Source organism: Oncorhynchus clarkii, chromosome 24 (genome assembly GCF_045791955.1).
Source record: "Oncorhynchus clarkii lewisi isolate Uvic-CL-2024 chromosome 24, UVic_Ocla_1.0, whole genome shotgun sequence".
In the NCBI taxonomy this organism is placed as follows: domain Eukaryota; kingdom Metazoa; phylum Chordata; class Actinopteri; order Salmoniformes; family Salmonidae; genus Oncorhynchus; species Oncorhynchus clarkii.
In genome coordinates, this window is record NC_092170.1 from 310,292 (window position 1) to 331,201 (window position 20,910).

At 42.7% G+C, this 20,910-nt stretch overlaps 1 protein-coding gene across 6 annotated transcripts in view; it reads left to right on the forward strand.

The window, feature by feature from the left end:
- The window catches only part of LOC139382701 (fibroblast growth factor 12-like), a 134,368-nt gene that overhangs the window by 101,989 nt on the left and 11,469 nt on the right, over positions 1-20,910 (forward strand). For 5 of the 6 annotated variants that reach the window (XM_071126803.1, XM_071126802.1, XM_071126799.1 and 2 more), the window contains 2 exons: positions 7,462-7,572; positions 11,781-11,884. In XM_071126803.1, coding sequence (XP_070982904.1) covers positions 7,462-7,572; positions 11,781-11,884 — 215 coding nt within the window. Of the gene's footprint in view, positions 1-7,461; positions 7,573-7,607; positions 7,895-11,780; positions 11,885-20,910 lie in introns of those variants that run through there. The other variant, XM_071126801.1, reaches the window with a different exon arrangement.

Here is a 20,910-nt window from a genome sequence, read left to right on the forward strand (position 1 = left end):
GCATGCATGTGTGCATATGTTGGTGTTGCTTCACAGTCCCATAAGGTATATTGGTTTTTAAATCAAATTTTACTGCTTGCATCAGTTACTTGATGTGGAATAGAGTTTCATGTAGTCATGACTCTATGTAGTACTGTGCACCTCCCATAGTCTGTTCTGGACATGGAGAATGTGAAGAGACCTCTGGTGGCATGTCTTGTGTGGTATCCATGGGTGTCTGAGCTGTGCACCAGTAGTTCAAACAGACCACTTGGTACATTCAACATCTCTCATTAATACAGGTGGTGATGAAGTTAATCTCTCCTCCACTTTCAGCCAGCAAAGATTGACATGCATATTATTATTAGCTCTCTGTGTACATCCAAGGACCGTAGTGTCTCCCAGCTCTGCGTACCCACATCCATACCCACACATTTGTATTTTTATTTAACTAGGCAAGTCAGTTAAGAACAAATTCTTATTTTCAATGACTGCCTAGGAACTGCCATGTTCATGGGCAGAACGACAGATTATTACCTTGTCAGCTCGGGGATTTGATCTTGCAACCTTTCGGTCACTAGTCTAACGCTCTAACCACTAGGCTACCTGCCTCCCCATGCGGTCAGCGCTGGCCCTAAGCAACATTTTGTTGGCCCATCCCCAGTCTTTAATATGATATCTGGTGAGAGTCCCTAACAAAATCAATGGGGGCCCCCTTTCGGTAATTCAACCATGATTACTACAAGTATAAAACACGTTAGCTGACATGGGCTAATTTGAATGACTGTCAGTGAAAAACTGCTGATCCACATCCACATTTCGAAATTGACCTTGTGTATTCTACTATTCTAACTATTAACAGTAAATTGAGACTGAGTCCCCCCCCCCCCCCCCCCAAAAAAATCCCTGTGCCAAATGGAACAAGACACTTTTAACCCGCATCGGCCCTGAGAGATGCACAGTGAGGAGTATCCTGAGTGAATAATTTCCGCTTGACACGACAGAAGGTTTTGGAGAGAGAGAGAGGCCCGCTTGGTGATCCATTTTAGAATAGCATGAGTGTGTGACTTGTTCACGGTGGAGGATTCACTTGCGTGCGTGTCACTTGCTGTAACCTAAAAAAAGCTACACTGGATGGAATTGTCTCAGTTGCTAGAACACGAGAATCACCAAAACACCCCACAACTGCACTATCATTCTGGACAAATGAGAGATGGGAATATTAAGTGATCGGCTATGACAAGAGATCGTCCTTATGGAAGTGTCCTCAAGCCATTTCTCAGCACAATGTGGTATAGGATATTCATAAATGATCAGACCATTAGGCCTTCTTGCTGATATCATCTGTTTCAATGTGCCTATGGTCATCAATCAAAGCGTGTCGAATGACTTTATTGCCCTCGCCCCCCCCCCCCCCCCCCCCCCCCACACAACTGTTACAGGCCTATATCTATTCTACCCTTCCTCTCTAAGGTCTTCGAAAGCCAAGTTAACAAACAGATCACCAACCATTTAGAATCCCACCGTAACTTCTCCGCTATGCAATCTGGTTTCCGAGCTAGTCATGGGTGCACCTCAGCCACGCTCAAGGTACTTAAACGATATCATAACCACCATCGATAAAAGACCTGGCCTAGGCTTTTGACTCTGTCAATCACCACATTATCGGCAGACTGAACAGTCTTGGTTTCTCAAATTGGAGGGCCTGTTGCCCGGACCTCTGGCAGTCTCTTTGGGGGTGCCACAGGGTTCAATCCTCAGACCGACTCTTTTCTCTGTATACATCAATGATGTCACTCTTGCAGCTGGTGATTCTCTGATCCACCTCTACGCAGACGACACCATTCTGTATACTCCTGGCCCTTCTTTGGACACTGTGTTAACTAACCTCCAGACGAGCTTCAATGCCATACTCTCCTTCCGTGGCCTTCAACTGCTCTTAAATGCAAGTAAAACTAAATGCATGCTCTTCGACCGATCGCTGCCCGCACCTGCCCGCCCGTCTAGCATCACTACTCTGGATGGTTCTGACTTAGAATATGTAGGCAACTACAAATACCTAGGTGTCTGGTTAGACTGTAAAATGCAGTCTATCACAGTGCCATCCGTTGTCACCAAAGCCCCATATACTACCCACCACAACGACCTGTATGCTCTCGTTGGCTCGCCCTCGCTTCATATTCGTCGCCAAACCCACTGGCTCCAGGTCATCTATAAGTCTTTTCTAGGTATCTCAGCTCACTGGTCACCATAGCAGCACCCCGTAGCATGCGCTCCAGCAGGTATATTTCATTGGTCACCCCCAAAGCCAATTCCTCCTTTGGCCGCCTTTCCTTACAGTTCTCTGCTGCCAATGACTGGAACTAATTGCAAAAATCACTGAAGCTGGAGACTCCCTCACTAACTTTAAGCATCAGCTGTCAGAGCAGCTTCCAGATCATTGCACCTGTACATAGCCCATCTGTAAATAACCCATCCAACTACCTCATCCCCATATTGTTATTTATTTATTTTTTTGCTCCTTTGAACCCCAGTGTCTCTACTTGCACATTAATCTTCTGCACATCGATCACTCCAGTGTTTAATTGCTAAATTGTAATTAATTCACCACTACGGTCTATTTATTGCTTTACCACCCTAACCTTACCTCATTAACACACACTGGTATATAGACTTTTCTACTGTGTTATTGACTGTACGTTTGTTTATTCCATGTGTAACTCTGTGTTGTTGTTTGTATCCCACTGCTTTGCTGGTTAACGTGCTCAACATCTGCTCTGAAGACGAGCTCATGTATGAAGGAGGGTTAAAAAAAAACACCCTGTTAAGAACTCTTTTTTTAAATTTTATTTTTTATATATATTGACTTTCAATGTCGCAGGTCGCAGTTATAAATTATAACTTGTTCTCAACTAGCCTACCTGGTTAAATAAAGGTGGGGGGAAAAATTGCTAGACCCTCTCTTTTTTAATTAGGTTTACAGTATAAGGTAGAGAGATGCAGTGCCTCGCGACAGCCGGTATCCAGCTGGTTCATGTGTGTGGTAGGTTACAGGTACAGATACAGGCTACTAGCTTAGGGACTAGGTTTGCATTACCTCGCCCCCAGTCCATAGGCTATATTTCGCGCAGGAAGTATGTCTGGTGCGCGAGATCGGTTTGTGTAATGGAGACCAGCCTTTCTCATAGCCTTTGGTGAAATGATGTTGAATTACGGAATGTATCTGCTGCTGGCGCACCTACTGCCAAGCAGCCCACCATCACTTTCGTTTACAATGCACCACTTCTCTCTAACTCTCTTTCCTCTCTCCTGCTCTTTCTCCCTCCCTCTCTCAACCACACACACACACTCGCTAAAGCCCGCTTCCTCTCTCTCTCGTTGGTTTCCTTTCCCTCTCTTTCTCTCAGCCTCCGATAATTCCTCATCCGACCCCACAATCACGTAGGATTGCATAGAGCGAAAAAGAAAGGCTGTTTGCAAACCAGGCAATGAAGAGTGGACTTCACCGGTTGCTTTGATAGTACTTTTCACCACAGGCTACAAGTGAGATTTGTGCTTCGATTTTTCCCACTGGGCACAGACGTCAATTCAACGACTATTCCACGTTGGTTGAAAGTCATTTTAAAAGAAATAACGCGGAAGCAACATTGGTTCAACCAGTGTGTTCGAATGATGTCAGTTTAGGATGCTCATTACTTGTCATGACAACATATATTTTCCGACTGTTCTCCAACTTGTTATAACTCTCCGTCTTCCAGAGAACATTGAGGTTTCGAAATTTTTTTGTTTTGTTTTTACCTGCTGCTCGAGTGTCGAGCCCGTAGTAGTCCAAAAGACCATGCCGTCTGCGGGCTGGTGAACAGTATGTCCGCGTACATGAACAGTGGACTCAGAAAGTTGTGCAATGTCGAGCACTAGAAATTGACGAGGAGTGAAAACGATGGATAATGAAACTATTTACGGGACATTTTATCAGGATAACTGGGAATAATCTGGACTGGAGATAAAGGAGTACCTTGTAGAAATGTGCACAATGTGCTGAATGTAAAATACAAATGTGTTTATTTAGAGATATAGTAGCCTACATATTTGTAAAGACTGCCTTTGCAATATTTCATATGTATATCGATGTTGTTACCGTTATTTAGATCGCAAATATGTTTGATTTCAGCATTCAGCTTGTTCAGTCATTTTATTATGCACCTTACCTACATATTTATCATCATGGCGCATTTACGCAACCTTATGCATTGGACCAGCCATAATCAGCACCCTCAGCAGTATCTTCACAAAATCTCGCTCATAGTAGATGCGGAGACGATTCAAGTGGTCTACACTAAGGTTAGTCTACCGGGGAGATGGCGGCGGCGCTCGCCAGCTCCCTGATACGACAGAAACGTCAAGCAAGAGAGGCAAACAGCGAAAAGGTCGCTACTTCGAAACGGCGCACCAGCCCCAACAAAGAGCCCCGCTCCTTGTGTGAGAGGCATATATTTACTGTCTTCAACAAAATTCGGTTCTGCAGCGGCAAGAAAAGACCAGTCCGCAGGAAGCCAGGTAAGTGACCTCAGAGCAGGGCTGCGTTCAGTACATTAAAACGTAATATAACGTTCAATTTAACGGAAACGGCGCTGTACTGTTACTGTTTAACGTCACTCATTGCTTCAAGATCACACCCTGCACATCCACTGAGCGGAGCAAACATATCTCAGTCTGTCCAATAATTTACAAGAACGTTTTGGGGAAACGTGTTGTTCAGTTCAAATCATTCCGCAAATTCAGAATTTGCTCAAATTGAGCTGTACGCTTAAAAAAAATATATATATACAAAAAACATAACAATGATTTTTGTCCAAAGTAACAGTTAGCAAAATCAGGTAAATTGATAAACGCACACTTTGTTTAACCTCAATGTCAACTTGTTTTCACATTGCATTGTTGTTTTAAGTTGTACAGATAATGTATTTGAAATGTTTTCATTGTATTTTGAACGCTTTCAGACTGAGCATTTGAAATGTTATGAGTACTTTGGGGGTCAGGGAAAATGTATGGGAGTAAAAAGTACATATCTTTAGGAATTTAGTGGAGTAAAAATAGAAGTTGTCAAAAATATAAATAGTAATGTAAAGTACAGATACCGAAAAAAGTACAGACTTAAGTAGTACTTCAAAGTATTTTTTCTTTACACCACTGAGCATGCCACCATCAGAGTGAATTCAAACTTTTTGCGTGTTCTTATGTTGGCATAATACATCATTTTAAAGAAGTCCATAACTGAACATTGATATACACAGTTGAAGCAACCTCTCTCCCCTCTTCATTTCACCTGGGGGGGGGACATCCAAGTTTTTAAATCCATGTAGGATACTGGTCAAGTGAGTTACAACAGCAATGCACCAAGGGCTATTTAGTCTGGTTGTCTACAGGTAAATGTTTATTAGTTTAGGGGGTTGCTGCACTGAGTGCCCTTAAAACAACAAAAAACATGAAGAAAAAAAAACATTTTTCACAAATCACGTGAATAATGTCACGTGAAAACAAAAAATGCACGGACCAGACATGGTTTTTGGACACAAAGTTTTACATGGATTTTTAACATGACTCAGACTAGTGGTTTTCCAACATTTCACATGTGATATTCTAAACCAGCATGTGCTTTTGAAACTGGCGGGATTAGATCTCAGGTCTCCCATGGGAGAAGCCAATGTCTTGACCATGCATATTTATTATCAATTTCTCTCAATCTCAGATATTGACTGTTCAATTCAAAATAGGGCTGTCCATTTTTTTAATTTTTTTTTTTACGTGACAATCATTCATGTGATGACATGCTATTTATCGAATAATTAACTATATTTAATTATTACGTAATTTAAATGAATCATGTAACAATTAACTAATTAGTATCTTGGGGCACCATGGGAAAAGTTTGTTTAATGAGTTACCGTTTCCCGAATTAACTCAAGAATATATCGGAATATCTTGATATCATTACAGTCAATAATTAATCATTTCCTCATTTCAGTCTCATTCTGAATGTCGTTGACCTCGTACATCTGCACAAACCCTAGCCTAAAACATGAATAAGCGATGCACAAATTGGCTTAATTATTTATTTACTAACTAACTAAATAATCACGCAGAATTACATAAACACACACACTATTGTAGCCTGTTTATTAAATGTAACAAAAACCAATGGACAGCTAACAATAACAGAAGCTAAAAATGGCTAGCTAGGATGAAATGGAAGGCGAATAATAGAGTGGATAGCTCAGAAGTAAGAAATAATTATTTTTATGCTCGGGTAGGTAGGCTATGTAACCTTTTTATAGAAAAAAAGGTTTATAGAATGCAACACATTAACACCTTTTGACATGTGAGGAGAATAACACTATTTCACCCCCACATGTGAACTTACAATGGTTGTGACGTTTCTTACATATGAAACTGCAAATGTGATTTTCACGTGATTTGTTTTTCAATTCACATGTAAGGTGAAAACACGCTATTCTCCTCACGTGAAAAGGTGTTGTTAACATGTAATCTATACATTTAATACATGTGAAAATAAGTTTTCACATATGAAATCTAAGCTCAACATCTGAAAACATACATTTATCATGTGAAAACGTGATTTTCACATGTTGTTGTGCGGGTTCCTCCAGTACTTGAAGTGAAGGAAGGCACACTAATGAACTGGACCAGAGCTATTAGTGTCATGGGTAAGGTGAAGCATTTTTTGGTGAAGAATGCTTTATTGATCCACCCATGGGCCAATTCTCACAGTTAGGCTACAAGTTAGTCAGAGGTCTGAGAGTATCATATCTGTCACCGATGGATAAGAAGAGGTGGACCACACATTTCTGCATCATATTTAACATATCTTTCCACCTTTCAGGGTTTCTATCATCCACTGGGTCCACCTCATCATCAGCATTTAACTGGCACACGACTTGCTCTAAATAGTGCTGTATTTTAGTCTTTTTATGTCTCTTCCTGCATAATTTGGGTGTTAGGCGGCTGTAGTGCCAAGTTTATCTGTCCCATATTGTGTGCCCAGTTCATGATCTGGAGGTGGCGTCTTTGACCGTTTATTTTTCAGTTCAGTTTTGACCCACCAACTGAAACCTTTTTTTTAATCTACAAGACTGGGAGATGGTTTAGATGGTTTTCCACTGATTAGTGTTATGTTGGTATCTGCATGCTCTGAATGCCCTTAGTACAATTAGCTGTTGTTTTCCCTGGTCAGCCCCTAATCATTGAAATGGGTACTGAGGGTATGAGGGCATGGCATTCAAGTGTTTTGGTGCCTAAGTGACCTGGGCCGTGGTCATTGCAATGGAAATCTAAAATGAGCTATTCTTATTGGACACATTCAGGTAGTCCCTCCCTGTTTCAGTCCATTTTATTCTGTTTGGTGCTTAATAAACACGACCCAAGCAGCTAGCTAACTCTTATCCTTGTTGTGTTATATTGCAGAGCCGCAGCTGAAGGGCATTGTGACTCGACTGTTCAGCGAGCAGGGCTTCTACCTGCAGATGAAGCCGGATGGCACTATAAATGGGACCAAGGACGAGAACAGCGACTACAGTGAGTTTATATGACACACATTACAGTTCCCAACATGCACATCTCCTATCATACAATCTGAAAGTACAATACACTTTGTCCTGGTGAGGTCACGTGGGTCTGAAAAAATGCCTAGCCCTTACGATGACAAATGCCATTTCATCATGACAGTGTACATGGATGTTGACACACCACAATCTAGAATTCCACAGATATCACCTGTGCAAGCCTCAACACTCAACACACACCCACTCAACGGTCAGGCCAGGAGCATTCCCGTCCATCTGTCTGGTGGGAAGGGGATCTGTCCCCTCCTTGACTTACATGCAGTACCAGCCTAGAGGTACACAAGTTACGTGCATGCGTGTATGCACACCATGGCTTGTGTTTCTTGTGCGTGCACACACACACACTAAAGTGATAGTTTAATAGATGCAGGAGTCACTTGATAGAGTTGAAGTCCAGAGCAAAGTGTTGGCCCTATAAGTCACTTTTATCCAAAGCGACTTACAGTGCTTGCATACATTTTTGTATGGTGGGTGGTCCCACCTATCGAACCCACTATCCTGGCATTGCAAGTGCCGGGCTCTACCAACTGAGCCACAGGGGGCCACTCATCCAACCTGTGTGCTCTTGGAGGGAGGCACAACATGTTGCCAAGGACAGAATGAAGTGGAGGGAGCTCTTTGTTTCTCAATAGAGATGAAGAGTATTAAGTAAGTAGTTAACCTGTGCTTGGTCAATTCACACTACGACTATTTCCCTATCTATGTCATAGCAGAGTGTGTGTGTTAGCGCTGCAGCACACACTGTATTGCAGGGGCGAGATTACCTACTGTACCTGGCAGTTGTGAAATGGCAGAGAAGAGTGGGCGGCGGCAGCCGCAGTTCCCACAGTAACTCAATTCGCAACTCTGCTGAACAAGAAAATTAAAGAAAGGCAAACTTCCTCTTCCCTTCTCCACTGCTGTACCAGCTGGAGAGAAGAAGAAGAAGAAGAAGGCCTCTCATTGTATCAGAATGAAAATATCATAGCATATGAGTCTCCAGAGCTTCAGGGGAAGGAGAATCAACAGCTGGCAAGATGTTAAACTTATTTCGTTCACATCTCCTACTCATATTAAAGAGATAGATAGAGTAGAGAAGCCAGAAGTAAACCCAATGAGCTCTATCAGAAGAGAGGAGAGGAGAGAAGAAGAGAGGAGAGAGGAAAGCTGATATGACGAGGATGGGAGAGGAGGGGAAAAGAGGAAAAGATGGGTGAAATAGAAGAGAGGAGGAAAACAGGGCTGAGTAGAAGAGAGGCAAGGAAAGGAAAGGAGAGGTTGGAGACGGACCCAAAAACGATTTTGTTTCCCGGCCCAAAACGAGTCGCCTGCCCAGTTGTGCTCTTTCAGGGTGGATGGATGGTGGGTACAGTACAGTATGTGTTTTCGTGGATTGAGAGAAGATTAATGCCTGGTGAGCTGTGTAGCCGGAGGGCTCCTTCTTCATACAGGAGCTCAGTTGCACCCACTCATGATGCTGGAGTATTTTTGCATCCCCTTCTTATCCCTTTTGTATTTCTGTCCTTGTGGATTATTTGACCTATCCCTCTCTGTTAAAAAAGTCTAACTTTTTTCTTCCTAGCCCATATCAAAGCATCCCGAAAGGCTTAGTGTTGTTATGTGATCCTTGAATGATCGTCAAAGCTCTTATTTGTGAGTTTTGGCATTCTGGAGCTCCAAGGCTGGCGTTAATATGAGGTTTATCGGCTGCCCGAATTACCGTACAGTTTTTTTTTTTCTGGGCTTTAGCTCAGAATCCAGGAAGCAGTGGTGAGAAATGCTGCCAGGTCTTAGGATGGTTTTAAGGATATGATATGAAAACCTGGGATTGGTAAATCCTTTTTGAACCTTTAATAAATTATTTGATACATAGCCATTCATTATTTAAAAAATATAATTGATAAATGCCTCATGAGCTTAGTTCAACTGTCAACTTAAATATAAGCTTTCTTAACTCCATTGTTTGTAAAACAATGTAATTGTAAACAAACACTGTATAGCTTAAAAACATGATTATGGCCTGGACTCTATCCATAGCACAGCACTTTGGACAGCTGACAATTCCGTTTTCAATGGAGGCACATATCATGGGATCATAACTAATACACAAATATCATGATATTATCTTAAGGTGCAAGATTACATTTAAACATTTAAAATTTGTGTAAAACATTTAATGGATTGTGAGTCTAGTAATTGTTTTATTTTCTAAAGTCTAGCAACCCAGTTGCCAGCAGGCATGCCAGCTACAGGTAATTACCAAAATAGGGGAAACACTTGAGTAAATGATGGATACAAAGTACACTGAGTGTACAAAACATGAGGAACACCTTCCTAATACTGAGTTGCACTCCTTTTTACCCTCAGAACAGCCTCAATTTCGTCAGACATGGACTCTACAAGCTGTCTTCCACAGGGATGCTGGCTCATGTTGGCTCCAGTGCTTCCAGCAGTTGTGTCGAGTTGGCTGGATGTTCTTTGCGAGGTGGACCATTCTTGATACACAGTGTTGCAGCTCTTGACACACTCAAATCGGTGCGCCTGGCATCTACTACCATACCCTGTTCAAAGGCACTTAAATATTTTGTCTTGCCCATTCACCCACTGAATGGCACCCATACACAATCCACGTCTCAATTGTCTCAAGGCTTAAAAGTCCTTCTTTAACATGTCTCCTCCCTTCATCTACACTGAATGAAGTGGATTTAACAAGTGACATCAATAAGAGATCCCAGCTTTCACCTGGATTCACCTGGTCAGTCTATGTCATGGAACAAGCAGGTGTTCCTAATGTTTTGTATATTGAAAGCAGGTGCTTCCACACAGGTGTGGTTCCTGAGTTAATTAAGCAATTAACATCCCATCATGCTTAGGCTCATGTATAAAAATGTTGGGCAGGCCATTATTTTGGCTACAATGGCTATATCCCCATAAGATGACTATTTCCCCATCCAGAGGGCATGATTGGTCATTGAATGGTTTGATGAGCTTGAAAATGATGTAAACCTTATGCCACAACCCTCTCAGTCACCAGATCTCAACCCAATTGAACACTTGTGGGAGATTCTGGAGCAGCACCTGGTGTTCGGTGTTATCCATCAACAAAATACCAAATGATGGAATTTCTCGTGGAAGAATGGTGTCACATCCCTCCAGACACTTGTAGAATCTATGCCAAGGTGCATTGAAGCTGTTCTGGCTCGCTCTACTAAGACACTTTATGTTGGTGTCTCCTTTTTGGCAGTTACCTGTAGTTAGACAAACTACTATGACTTGATTGATAGCATGACATGACATGGTAGCTAGTTATGAGGTTGGGAGATTGGGAACCTATCTAGCTGGCTAGCTAAAGCCAACTTCATAAAATGGTAGGGGCTAGTATTATCACCGGCAGCTAAAATCAAATCAAACGCTGTGTGTGTGTGACTCTATACTCTCTCTCCTCCTCCACTGGCCTATGGGCATGACGCCCCTGCACAGAGTACAGACACACAGACACGTACACATTTGTTCAGTCTCTTTATCCCACACATACACTCACACTGACTCCACTTCACTCTCCGTCATGCATTTATTTTGATCCACCCCCATCGTGCTTAAACATACACACACATGCATGCACAGTCACACGCACACACACATCATTTTCTGGGCTCTTGCTTCGCTGCTCCCCTGGCCTCTGGTATGCGTTACTCTTTTCTGCCTACAAAGGTAATTTGTTGGCCAACCAAGGAGCCTGTCGATTTTCACTGAGTGAAATTGAATCAGTGCATCTGACAAGGGAGTGTTGGCACATTCCCCCATACCCCTGAGGTTCTTATTTGATTCGCTTATTACCTTTTCCCTTATTCCCTCAAAGATCCACCATAGACCACTTTCCTTCCACAGCCTACCTTATTCAATACAATGACTCCCAGAGAACACTGAACTTGGTTTTCTAAACAGTCAACACTCTTCCCAAATGTGAAAGTCACAGTGCTGTGATGTTGCTCTACTGCTGTACTGTATTTAAATAGTAAGGTGGGTAGGAATAAACTGTAACCTTTATTATACCTGTGTTCGTTCTCCCTTATCCCTTCCTGTCTTTCTGTCTCTCTTTCTCTGTCTCTTTCTCCATGTATCTCTTCATGCATCTCTCTTTTTTCCTCCCCCTGTCTCTCTCTCCCTCCTCTCTCTCCTCAGCTCTGTTTAACCTCATCCCAGTGGGACTGCGGGTGGTAGCCATCCAGGGGGTGAAGGCCGGCCTCTACGCAGCCATGAATGGAGAGGGCTTCCTCTACTCCTCAGTAAGTCCTGCCTCTGCTACTCTAAAACTTGACTGACTCTGAGTGTGTTTTTTGTGTGTGTGATTATATTCTAGATATATTAAAACTTGTTCTAGAAAAACTCTTTAGTAACTGGTGCTTTTGTTGTACTGGATAATACGGACTTAGTACTGTGGACCAAGTCAGTTTAGATTCACTGTAGGTCTGCATTTGAACAGGTCTGCATTTGTTTGTCTCAAATGGCACCCTATTCCCTACATACACTCTAAGAAAAAAGGGTTCCAAAAGCGTTTTGAGGCTGTCCCCATAGGATAACCCTTTTTGGTTCCAGGTAGAACCCTCTCCAAAAGGGGTTCTTCAAATGGTTCTCCTATGGGGACAGCCAAATCACCCTTTTTGGTTCTAGATAGCACCCATAGGGCTCTGGTCAAAACTAGTGCACTGTATAGGGATGCAACCTTTGTCTCTTCGGTTATTTATGGATAATAGCTATTTAGTGTCTGCCTCAGTGAAGTCCTATTCTCTTTCCATCCCTAATTTCTGTCCGTTCCCTCCTCTTCTTCCTCTTCTTCTTCCTTCCTTTCCATCCCTCCTCTTCTCATGTTCCCTATTTATCCTCCGTTACCTTTTCTACCTCCAGTCCGGTGATATATAATCCTCTCTTCAGGTCTCACATTCATCAAGTGTCCCAGAGTAGGAATGCCGATCTATGATCAGTTTTGCTTTTAGATCATAAGGAGTCAGATTATTATGGACAGGGAGAACCTGATCCTAGATCAGCACTCCTACTCTGAGATGCTTGATAAATACTGGCCCATATTTTCCCAGTTTGTTTTTGGGTCATCCTCTGGGGACCATGAGAAATAGTACAGTACACACACACAACAACCACTCTCCAAATGGAGATTTTATGAATGCTCTCTGACCATAATACACTCACTGCGTAATACACTCACTAAACAGATGTTTCCTACATGTTTGGAAAATACCATTACCCCCCTTATTTTGGAGCACTATATTGTATCTTGGGACCATGCTTATAGAGAGGGGAGGGAGATACTTTATTTTCTGGGTATTCTTCTGGCCAAGATCAACAGCAGATTTCAAAGGGGAAGGACAAATGGAATTGCAGAGGTTGGAGCCATTCGTTTGTTTGACATCCCAACATAAAGCAAAGTCTCGCTACACTCTTAGAAAAAAGGGTTCCAAAAGGGTTCTTAGGCTGTCCCCATAAGATAACCCTTTTTGGTTCCAGGTAGAACCCTCTGTGTAAAGGGTTCTACATGGAACCATAAGGGTTCTGCCTGGAACCAAAAAGTGTTCTTCAAAGGTGCTATGGGGACAGCCGAAGAACCCTTTTAGGTTCTAGATAGCACCTTCTAAGAGTGTACAACAGGCCTCTTAGCAGTTATATCTCTGTGTGGCTCTTAGAGAAGGGAAGAGTGGGGCCACTGACTTTGTATGTCGCTGTGCTGTGGGTCCATCCCTAATAAGTTATTGATGTCTCCATCTATGAAAGTTTAAAATGCAATTCTTGATTTTCTATATGCAGAGAAGGGGGGTGGGGGGTTCTTTCATTGTCAACAAGCAACCATTATTTTATGATCAAACTACTGTCATTGGTCTACTCCACCGTCAAGTGTTTTCTCAGATCAAGGTCAAACATGTTTTTTTTGAGTTGCCCACGATGTGAATTTTATAAATACCCGACACATCTTAGTCAAATCTTCAAATGAATCAATGTTAAAACTTACTTGACTGTCTTGCATAATTTTTGGGAGCAGTACTATCACTATCAAAACTTTCCACAGCCCCCATCATCTCCCCACCTCACCAATAGGCCTACACCCATTAATGCACTACGCCAGGGATCATCAACTACGCCATCAACTCGATTCAGCCGCGGGACGATTTTGTCTTGTGCGGATGGTCAGGGGGCCGGAATATAAATACAATGATGATCTGTGCCTTGACTTGTTAAATTTCATCACTGAAAATGTCTGTTCACATAAACTCAGCAAAAAAGAAATGCCCCTTTTTCAGGACCCTGTCTTTCAAAGATAAATCATAAAAATCCAAATAACTTCACAGATCTTCATTGTAAAGGGTTTAAACACGGTTTCCTATGCTTGTTCAATGAACCATAAACAATTAATGAACATGCACCTGTGGAACGGTCATTAAGACACTAACAGCTTACAGACGGTAGGCAATTAAGGTCACAGTTATGAAAACTTAGGACACTAAAGAGGCCTTTCTACGGACTCTGAAAAACACCAAATGAAATATGCCCAGGTCCCTGCTCATCTGCGTGAACGTGCCTTAGGCATGCTGCAAGGAGGCATGAGGACTGCAGATGTGGCCAGTGCAATACCTTTCAATGTCCGTACTGTGAGACTCCTAAGACAGCGCTACAGGAAGACAGGACGGACAGCTGATCGTCCTCGCAGTGGCAGACCACATGTAACAACACCTGCACATTATCGGTACATCCGAACATCACACCTGCGGGACAGGTACAGGATGGCAACAACAACTGCCCGAGTTACACCAGGAACGCACAATCCTTCCATCAGTGTCAGACTGTCCGCAATAGGCTGAGAGAGGCTGCACTGAGGGCTTGTATGCCTGTTGTTAGGCAGGTCCTCACCAGACATCACCGGCAGCAACGTTGCCTATGGGCACAAACCCACCATCGCTGGACCAGACAGGACTGGCAAAAGGTGCTCTTCACTGACAGGTTGCGATTTTGTCTCACCAGGGGTGATGGTCGGATTCGCGTTTATCGTTGAAGGAATGAGCGTTACACCGAGCCCTGTACTCTGGAGCGAGATCAATTTGGAGGTGGAGGCTCCGTCATGGTCTGGGGCGGTGTGTCACAGCATCATCAGACTGCCTGCAATGACAACAAGCTCAATCTCAACGCTGTGTGTTACAGGGAAGACATCCTTCTTCCTCACGCTCACCTTCCTGCAGGCTCATGCTGACATGACCCTCCAGCATGACAATGCCACCATCCATACTGCTCGTTCTGTGCATGATTTCCTGCAAGACAGGAAAGTCAAGGTTCTGTCATGGCCAGCGAAGAGCCCAGATCTCAATCCCATTGAGCACGTCTGGGCCCTGTTGGATCGGAGGGTGAGGGCTAGGGCCATTCCCCCCAGAAATGTCTGTGAACTTGCAGATGCCTTGGTGAAAGACAACATCTCGCAGCAATAACTGGCAAATCTGGTGCAGTCCATGAGAAGGAGATGCACTGCAGTACTTAATGCTTCTGGTGGCCACACCAGACTGTTACTTTTGTTTTTGACCCCCCCTTTGTTCAGGGACACATTATTCAAATCAAATCAAATTTATTTATATAGCCCTTCGTACATCAGCTGATATCTCAAAGTGCTGTACAGAAACCCAGCCTAAAACCCCAAACAGCAAGCAATGCAGGTGTAGAAGCACGGTGGCTAGGAAAAACTCCCTAGAAAGGCCAAAACCTAGGAAGAAACCTAGAGAGGAACCAGGCTATGTGGGGTGGCCAGTCCTCTTCTGGCTGTGCCGGGTGGAGATTATAACAAAACATGGTCAAGATGTTCAAATGTTCATAAATGACCAGCATGGTCGAATAATAATAAGGCAGAATAGTTGAAACTGGAGCAGCAGCACAGTCAGGTGGACTGGGGACAGCAAGGAGTCATCATGTCAGGTATTCCTGGGGCATGGTCCTAGGGCTCAGGTGCTCCGAGAGAGAGAAAGAAAGAGAGAATTAGAGAGAGCATATGTGGGATGACCAGTCCTCTTCTGGCTGTGCCGGGTGGAGATTATAACAGAACATGGCCAAGATGTTCAAATGTTCATAAATGACCAGCATGGTCGAATAATAATAAGGCAGAACAGTTGAAACTGGAGCAGCAGCACAGCCAGGTGGACTGGGGACAGCAAGGAGTCATCATGTCAGGTAGTCCTGGGGCATGGTCCTAGGGCTCAGGTCCTCCGAGAGAGAGAAAGAGAGAAGGAGAGAATTAGAGAACGCACACTTAGATTCACACAGGACACCGAATAGGACAGGAGAAGTACTCCAGATATAACAAACTGACCCTAGCCCCCCGACACATAAACTACTGCAGCATAAATACTGGTATAAATATACTACATAAATTCCATTTCTGTTAGTCACATGTCTGTGGATCTTGTTCAGTTTATGTCTGTTGTTGAATCTTATGTTCATACAAATATTTACACATGTTAAGTTTGCTGAAAATAAACGCAGTTGACAGTGAGAGGACGTTTCTTTTTTTACTGAGTTTACATAGGTTGACCAAAACAGTACAAACATCTTCTGAGCATGACTCCTAATCTTTGGAAAGATTTGTTCATCGAGAGATGTATAGAACCTCGTCAGTGAAATTGTTTTGAATAGTTCTCCAATCACTGCATCAGACTGAAGATCGATAAGCTCAAGTTGCAGGTCAGTGGGAGCATTATCCACATTGACGGTGAAGGAGAGGAAACCAACAGCATGTCATTCCAACACTTTGAAAATCCTCAAAACGATGAGAAAAATCACCGTTCAAAGCACGCAGCAGCGAAGTATACTTCTCCCGCTGGTCATCTGATAGGGAACAGACTAGTAGTGTCAGAAGGTAAGTGAGATTGTTGGCTTCTACTTGGCAGGTCAAAGGAGTAGTACGTTTCCCTTAAAGGCTTTGCCAAGGATGTACATCTTTTGTGCAAAAAGGCCCTTCCCTTGTAGTTTGGAATTCAGTTCATTCATGAGGGCTATCATGTCCATGGTGAAGGCAAAATCAGCCAACCATTCTTTATCTTGCAGGTGAGGGAAATCCACATATTTTCCTTTAATTTGCAAAAACTCAACAATCTCCAACTTCAGATCCCACACCCTTCTAAGCACTTTCCTCAAACTCAGCCATCTCATGTTTGTGTGGTAGGGGAGATCTGTAAGACCCGTCTCTGTCTCTTCCAACAGTGAGACAAACTTGCCTGTGGTTTAAAGATTTTGCTCTTATGAAGTTTACTACTTTAGTGACTATATCCACAACATGGCTCATTTTCAGAACACAGTTACAGAGCACCTCCTGAAGAATAATGCAATGCAGGAAAATCTGGATTCAGCTCAGCTACTTGATCTTGTATCCTTTTCAAAAGGCCTATGTTTTTTCCTGTCAAGTTTGGGCACCCATCAGTGGTCACACTGAATAACTTTTCAAAACTCAGTCCCAGCTTTGCCACACACTTATTGACCTCTGTAGTTTCAAAGTCTGGGGTTATGCCTCGTAAGAATATCAACACCTGCGCCGTGTCACGTGCATCACTGCTCTCATCCAGGGCCAAGGACAAATAGATTAAATCCTTTACCTTGTCTTTCAATTATTCTCTGCAATATTCTCAACACGGCGTGTACCTGTTCGTCTTGACAGGGAAACATTTTGAAACAGCTCTTTCTTGTCAGGGCAAAGTATTGCTGCAGGGTCAATGAAACGTTCTTTAATGAATTCGCCCTCAGCGAATAGCTTGCTATGTTTAGCAATTTTGTGGGACAGTACATAGCTAGCTCTCGCAATTCCGTCGTTTGCTGAATGCAGTTTTGTGAAAAGTCCTTTTTGCTTTTGCAGCTGAGAAAGCAACTCTTTCGATGCACTTGCCCTCTGCTCAGAAGACATATTCCTATATTTCTCTGCCTGCTTCGTCTGGAAGTCTCGGGACAAGTTGTAGTCTTCAAGACAGCGATGCTCTCTTTGCACACTAAGCACACGGTTTCCCTGATACCTCAATAAAGAAATATTTCGATGTCCACTCTTGCTGGAACACCCTACATTCATTGTCTACTTTCCTTTTCTTTGAATATGTGAAAAACAACTTTTTTAGCAATTTCTAGCTAGCTACTATTTGTAACTGCGACATGTGTGTCAGACTGTCAGTCACTGTCTGTCCTCGTGCAGTTGTTATTATACGTGCCTTCAAAATAAATGTCCCACAAGTGGTGGGAGTTAAATCATTACACAAAGGTGAGTATTCATTGGGCCTTTAAAACTTTACTATTTCAAATTCTTTGTGATATGAGCACGATTCCGTGGGCCGTATTGAATCAGGTCGCGGGCCGCATACGGCCCCCGGGCTGGCCTTTGCCCAGGCCTGGTCTAGCAGGTTGACGTTTGTCATGAATCTTGCCCTGGAAGCATAACTGACTGATTTTCGCTAGATGGGCCAGCTGCAATTCATGATTCTTTTTTTTGTTGCTATTTGGTCTTAATTTAAGGTTAGGGTTACGCATTAGGGTTAGGTTTAGATTTTATGACTTTATGGCTGTGCCAGCTAGTGACCACTCTGCAGAACCTCGAGGTCAAGATTCATGACAATAAATGTTTATCCTGCATTTATCTATGGGGAACAGGGTTCACGTGTTATGCTCGACCTGCTCAGTTTTCCACCACAAAACACCAGAAAATGGCCAAAAAGAGTAGAACCAGCTCACCTGCTTTTACTCTGTGATTTTAATATTAGATGTTCCATGTTTCTTTTGTAAAAAACTATTTTTAAAGGAATATTTAAACCAAATTGTCAAATAATTCTCTATGTGGACTATATGAAAGTGCACTAATATACCAGGATTTTAAAATGGAGTGTTGGTGCACAATTTCTACTTAAAATATCAAACCGTTGCAAAAGACACTCTTTTAGTGGAATGAACCAAAAGAAAAAAGTGAATGATCGTGGGTACCGATCCTGTTGATTGCTGTCTAGCTTGTTATACTTTTTTGTCGTTTTACTTAATCAAGATCTGTGTCTGATGAAAATAACCTTTGTAGCTACAGTTTCCTACCGCTACGTTTGCATTATATAAGGTCATAAGTGTGACAGTGTTATCAGGAGGATGAGACATTTGTTGCTGTAGTTGATGATGATGGTTGGTGATGAGAGTGTAATAAGGAGGCTCTGGCTGCAATTCCCTCCTCCATTTTAGAAATCGATCAATGGCAACCATGACGGGTAAACAGTGGAAGATGATGTCCTCTAATCTTGATAGTACAGGTATCACAGCACAATAAAGTGAGTGGCCTCCAGTTTTGAGGTGTACTGGGTCATTTATCTTCCTGCTTCAATAATAATGTTTAATGTTATCAACCATTTATTTTGCATCGTTCTTTAATTTCTGTAAAATAAAAACATATATAGTATTTGGAGCTAGCACAGAATATTTGATTCTGGCTTCCGAGATTAATTCCATTGTATTACATTTTTTCCAGAACAGGGACTGAGATATTATGACATAAAATACTCCCTCTTATTGGAGAGACTCATGACCAATGACTCAAGCCAACTGATCTGATACTATAGCCTGCATTGTATCTCTCATCTGACCTTCTCCTGGCTCAGCCTTGGCTCCCCTATTAGCCTAGCTGTCTATATAGAGTGGTCTCCCTGTTGATTTACTAAGCCTTAATCTGCTAACGTGGCTGTGGAGCGGGATGGGAGAAGGGGGAGCATCTCCCCGTCCCCCAAATCCAGTGAGATATGTTGGGTGGAGAGCTGTCTTCAGTTGCTTGGAACTGAGCCTTATTACTTGGTCAGTGTTCTTCTTTGGTATAAAGTGAGCTTGGTAACACAGCCTGCAAGTACAGTGCCTTGCGAAACTATTCGGCCCCCTTGAACTTTGCGACCTTTTGCCACATTTCAGGCTTCAAACATAAAGATATAAAACTGTATTTTTTTGTGAAGAATCAACAACAAGTGGGACACAATCATGAAGTGGAACGACATTTATTGGATATTTAAAACTTTTTTAACAAATCAAAAACTGAAAAATTGGGCGTGCAAAATTATTCAGCCCCCTTAAGTTAATACTTTGTAGCGCCATCTTTTGCTGCGATTACAGCTGTAAGTCGCTTGGGGTGTGTCTCTATCAGTTTTTCACATCGAGAGACTGAATTTTTTTCCCATTCCTCCTTGCAAAACAGCTCGAGCTCAGTGAGGTTGGATGGAGAGCATTTGTGAACAGCAGTTTTCAGTTCTTTCCACAGATTCTCGATTGGATTCAGGTCTGGACTTTGACTTGGCCATTCTAACACCTGGATATGTTTATTTTTGAACCATTCCATTGTAGATTTTGCTTTATGTTTTGGATCATTGTCATGTTGGAAGACAAATCTCCGTCCCAGTCTCAGGTCTTTTGCAGACTCCATCAGGTTTTCTTCCAGAATGGTCCTGTATTTGGCTCCATCCATCTTCCCATCAATTTTAACCATCTTCCCTGTCCCTGCTGAAGAAAAGCAGGCCCAAACCATGATGCTGCCACCACCATGTTTGACAGTGGGGATGGTGTGTTCAGCTGTGTTGCTTTTACGCCAAACATAACGTTTTACATTGTTGCCAAAAAGTTCAATTTTGTTTTCATCTGACCAGATCACCTTCTTCCACATGTTTGGTGTGTCTCCCAGGTGGCTTGTGGCAAACTTTAAACAACACTTTTAATGGATATCTTTAAGAAATGGCTTTCTTCTTGCCACTCTTCCATAAAGGCCAGATTTGTGCAATATACGACTGATTGTTGTCCTATGGACAGAGTCTCCCACCTCAGCTGTAGATCTCTGCAGTTCATCCAGAGTGATCATGGGCCTCTTGGCTGCATCTCTGATCAGTCTTCTCCTTGTATGAGCTGAAAGTTTAGAGGGACGGCCAGGTCTTGGTAGATTTGCAGTGGTCTGATACTCCTTCCATTTCAATATTATCGCTTGCACAGTGCTCCTTGGGATGTTTAAAGCTTGGGAAATCTTTTTGTATCCAAATCCGGCTTTAAACTTCTTCACAACAGTATCTCGGACCTGCCTGGTGTGTTCCTTGTTCTTCATGATGCTCTCTGCGCTTTTAACGGACCTCTGAGACTATCACAGTGCAGGTGCATTTATACGGAGACTTGATTACACACAGGTGGATTGTATTTATCTTCATTAGTCATTTAGGTCAACATTGGATCATTCAGAGATCCTCACTGAACTTCTGGAGAGAGTTTGCTGCACTGAAAGAAAAGGGGCTGAATA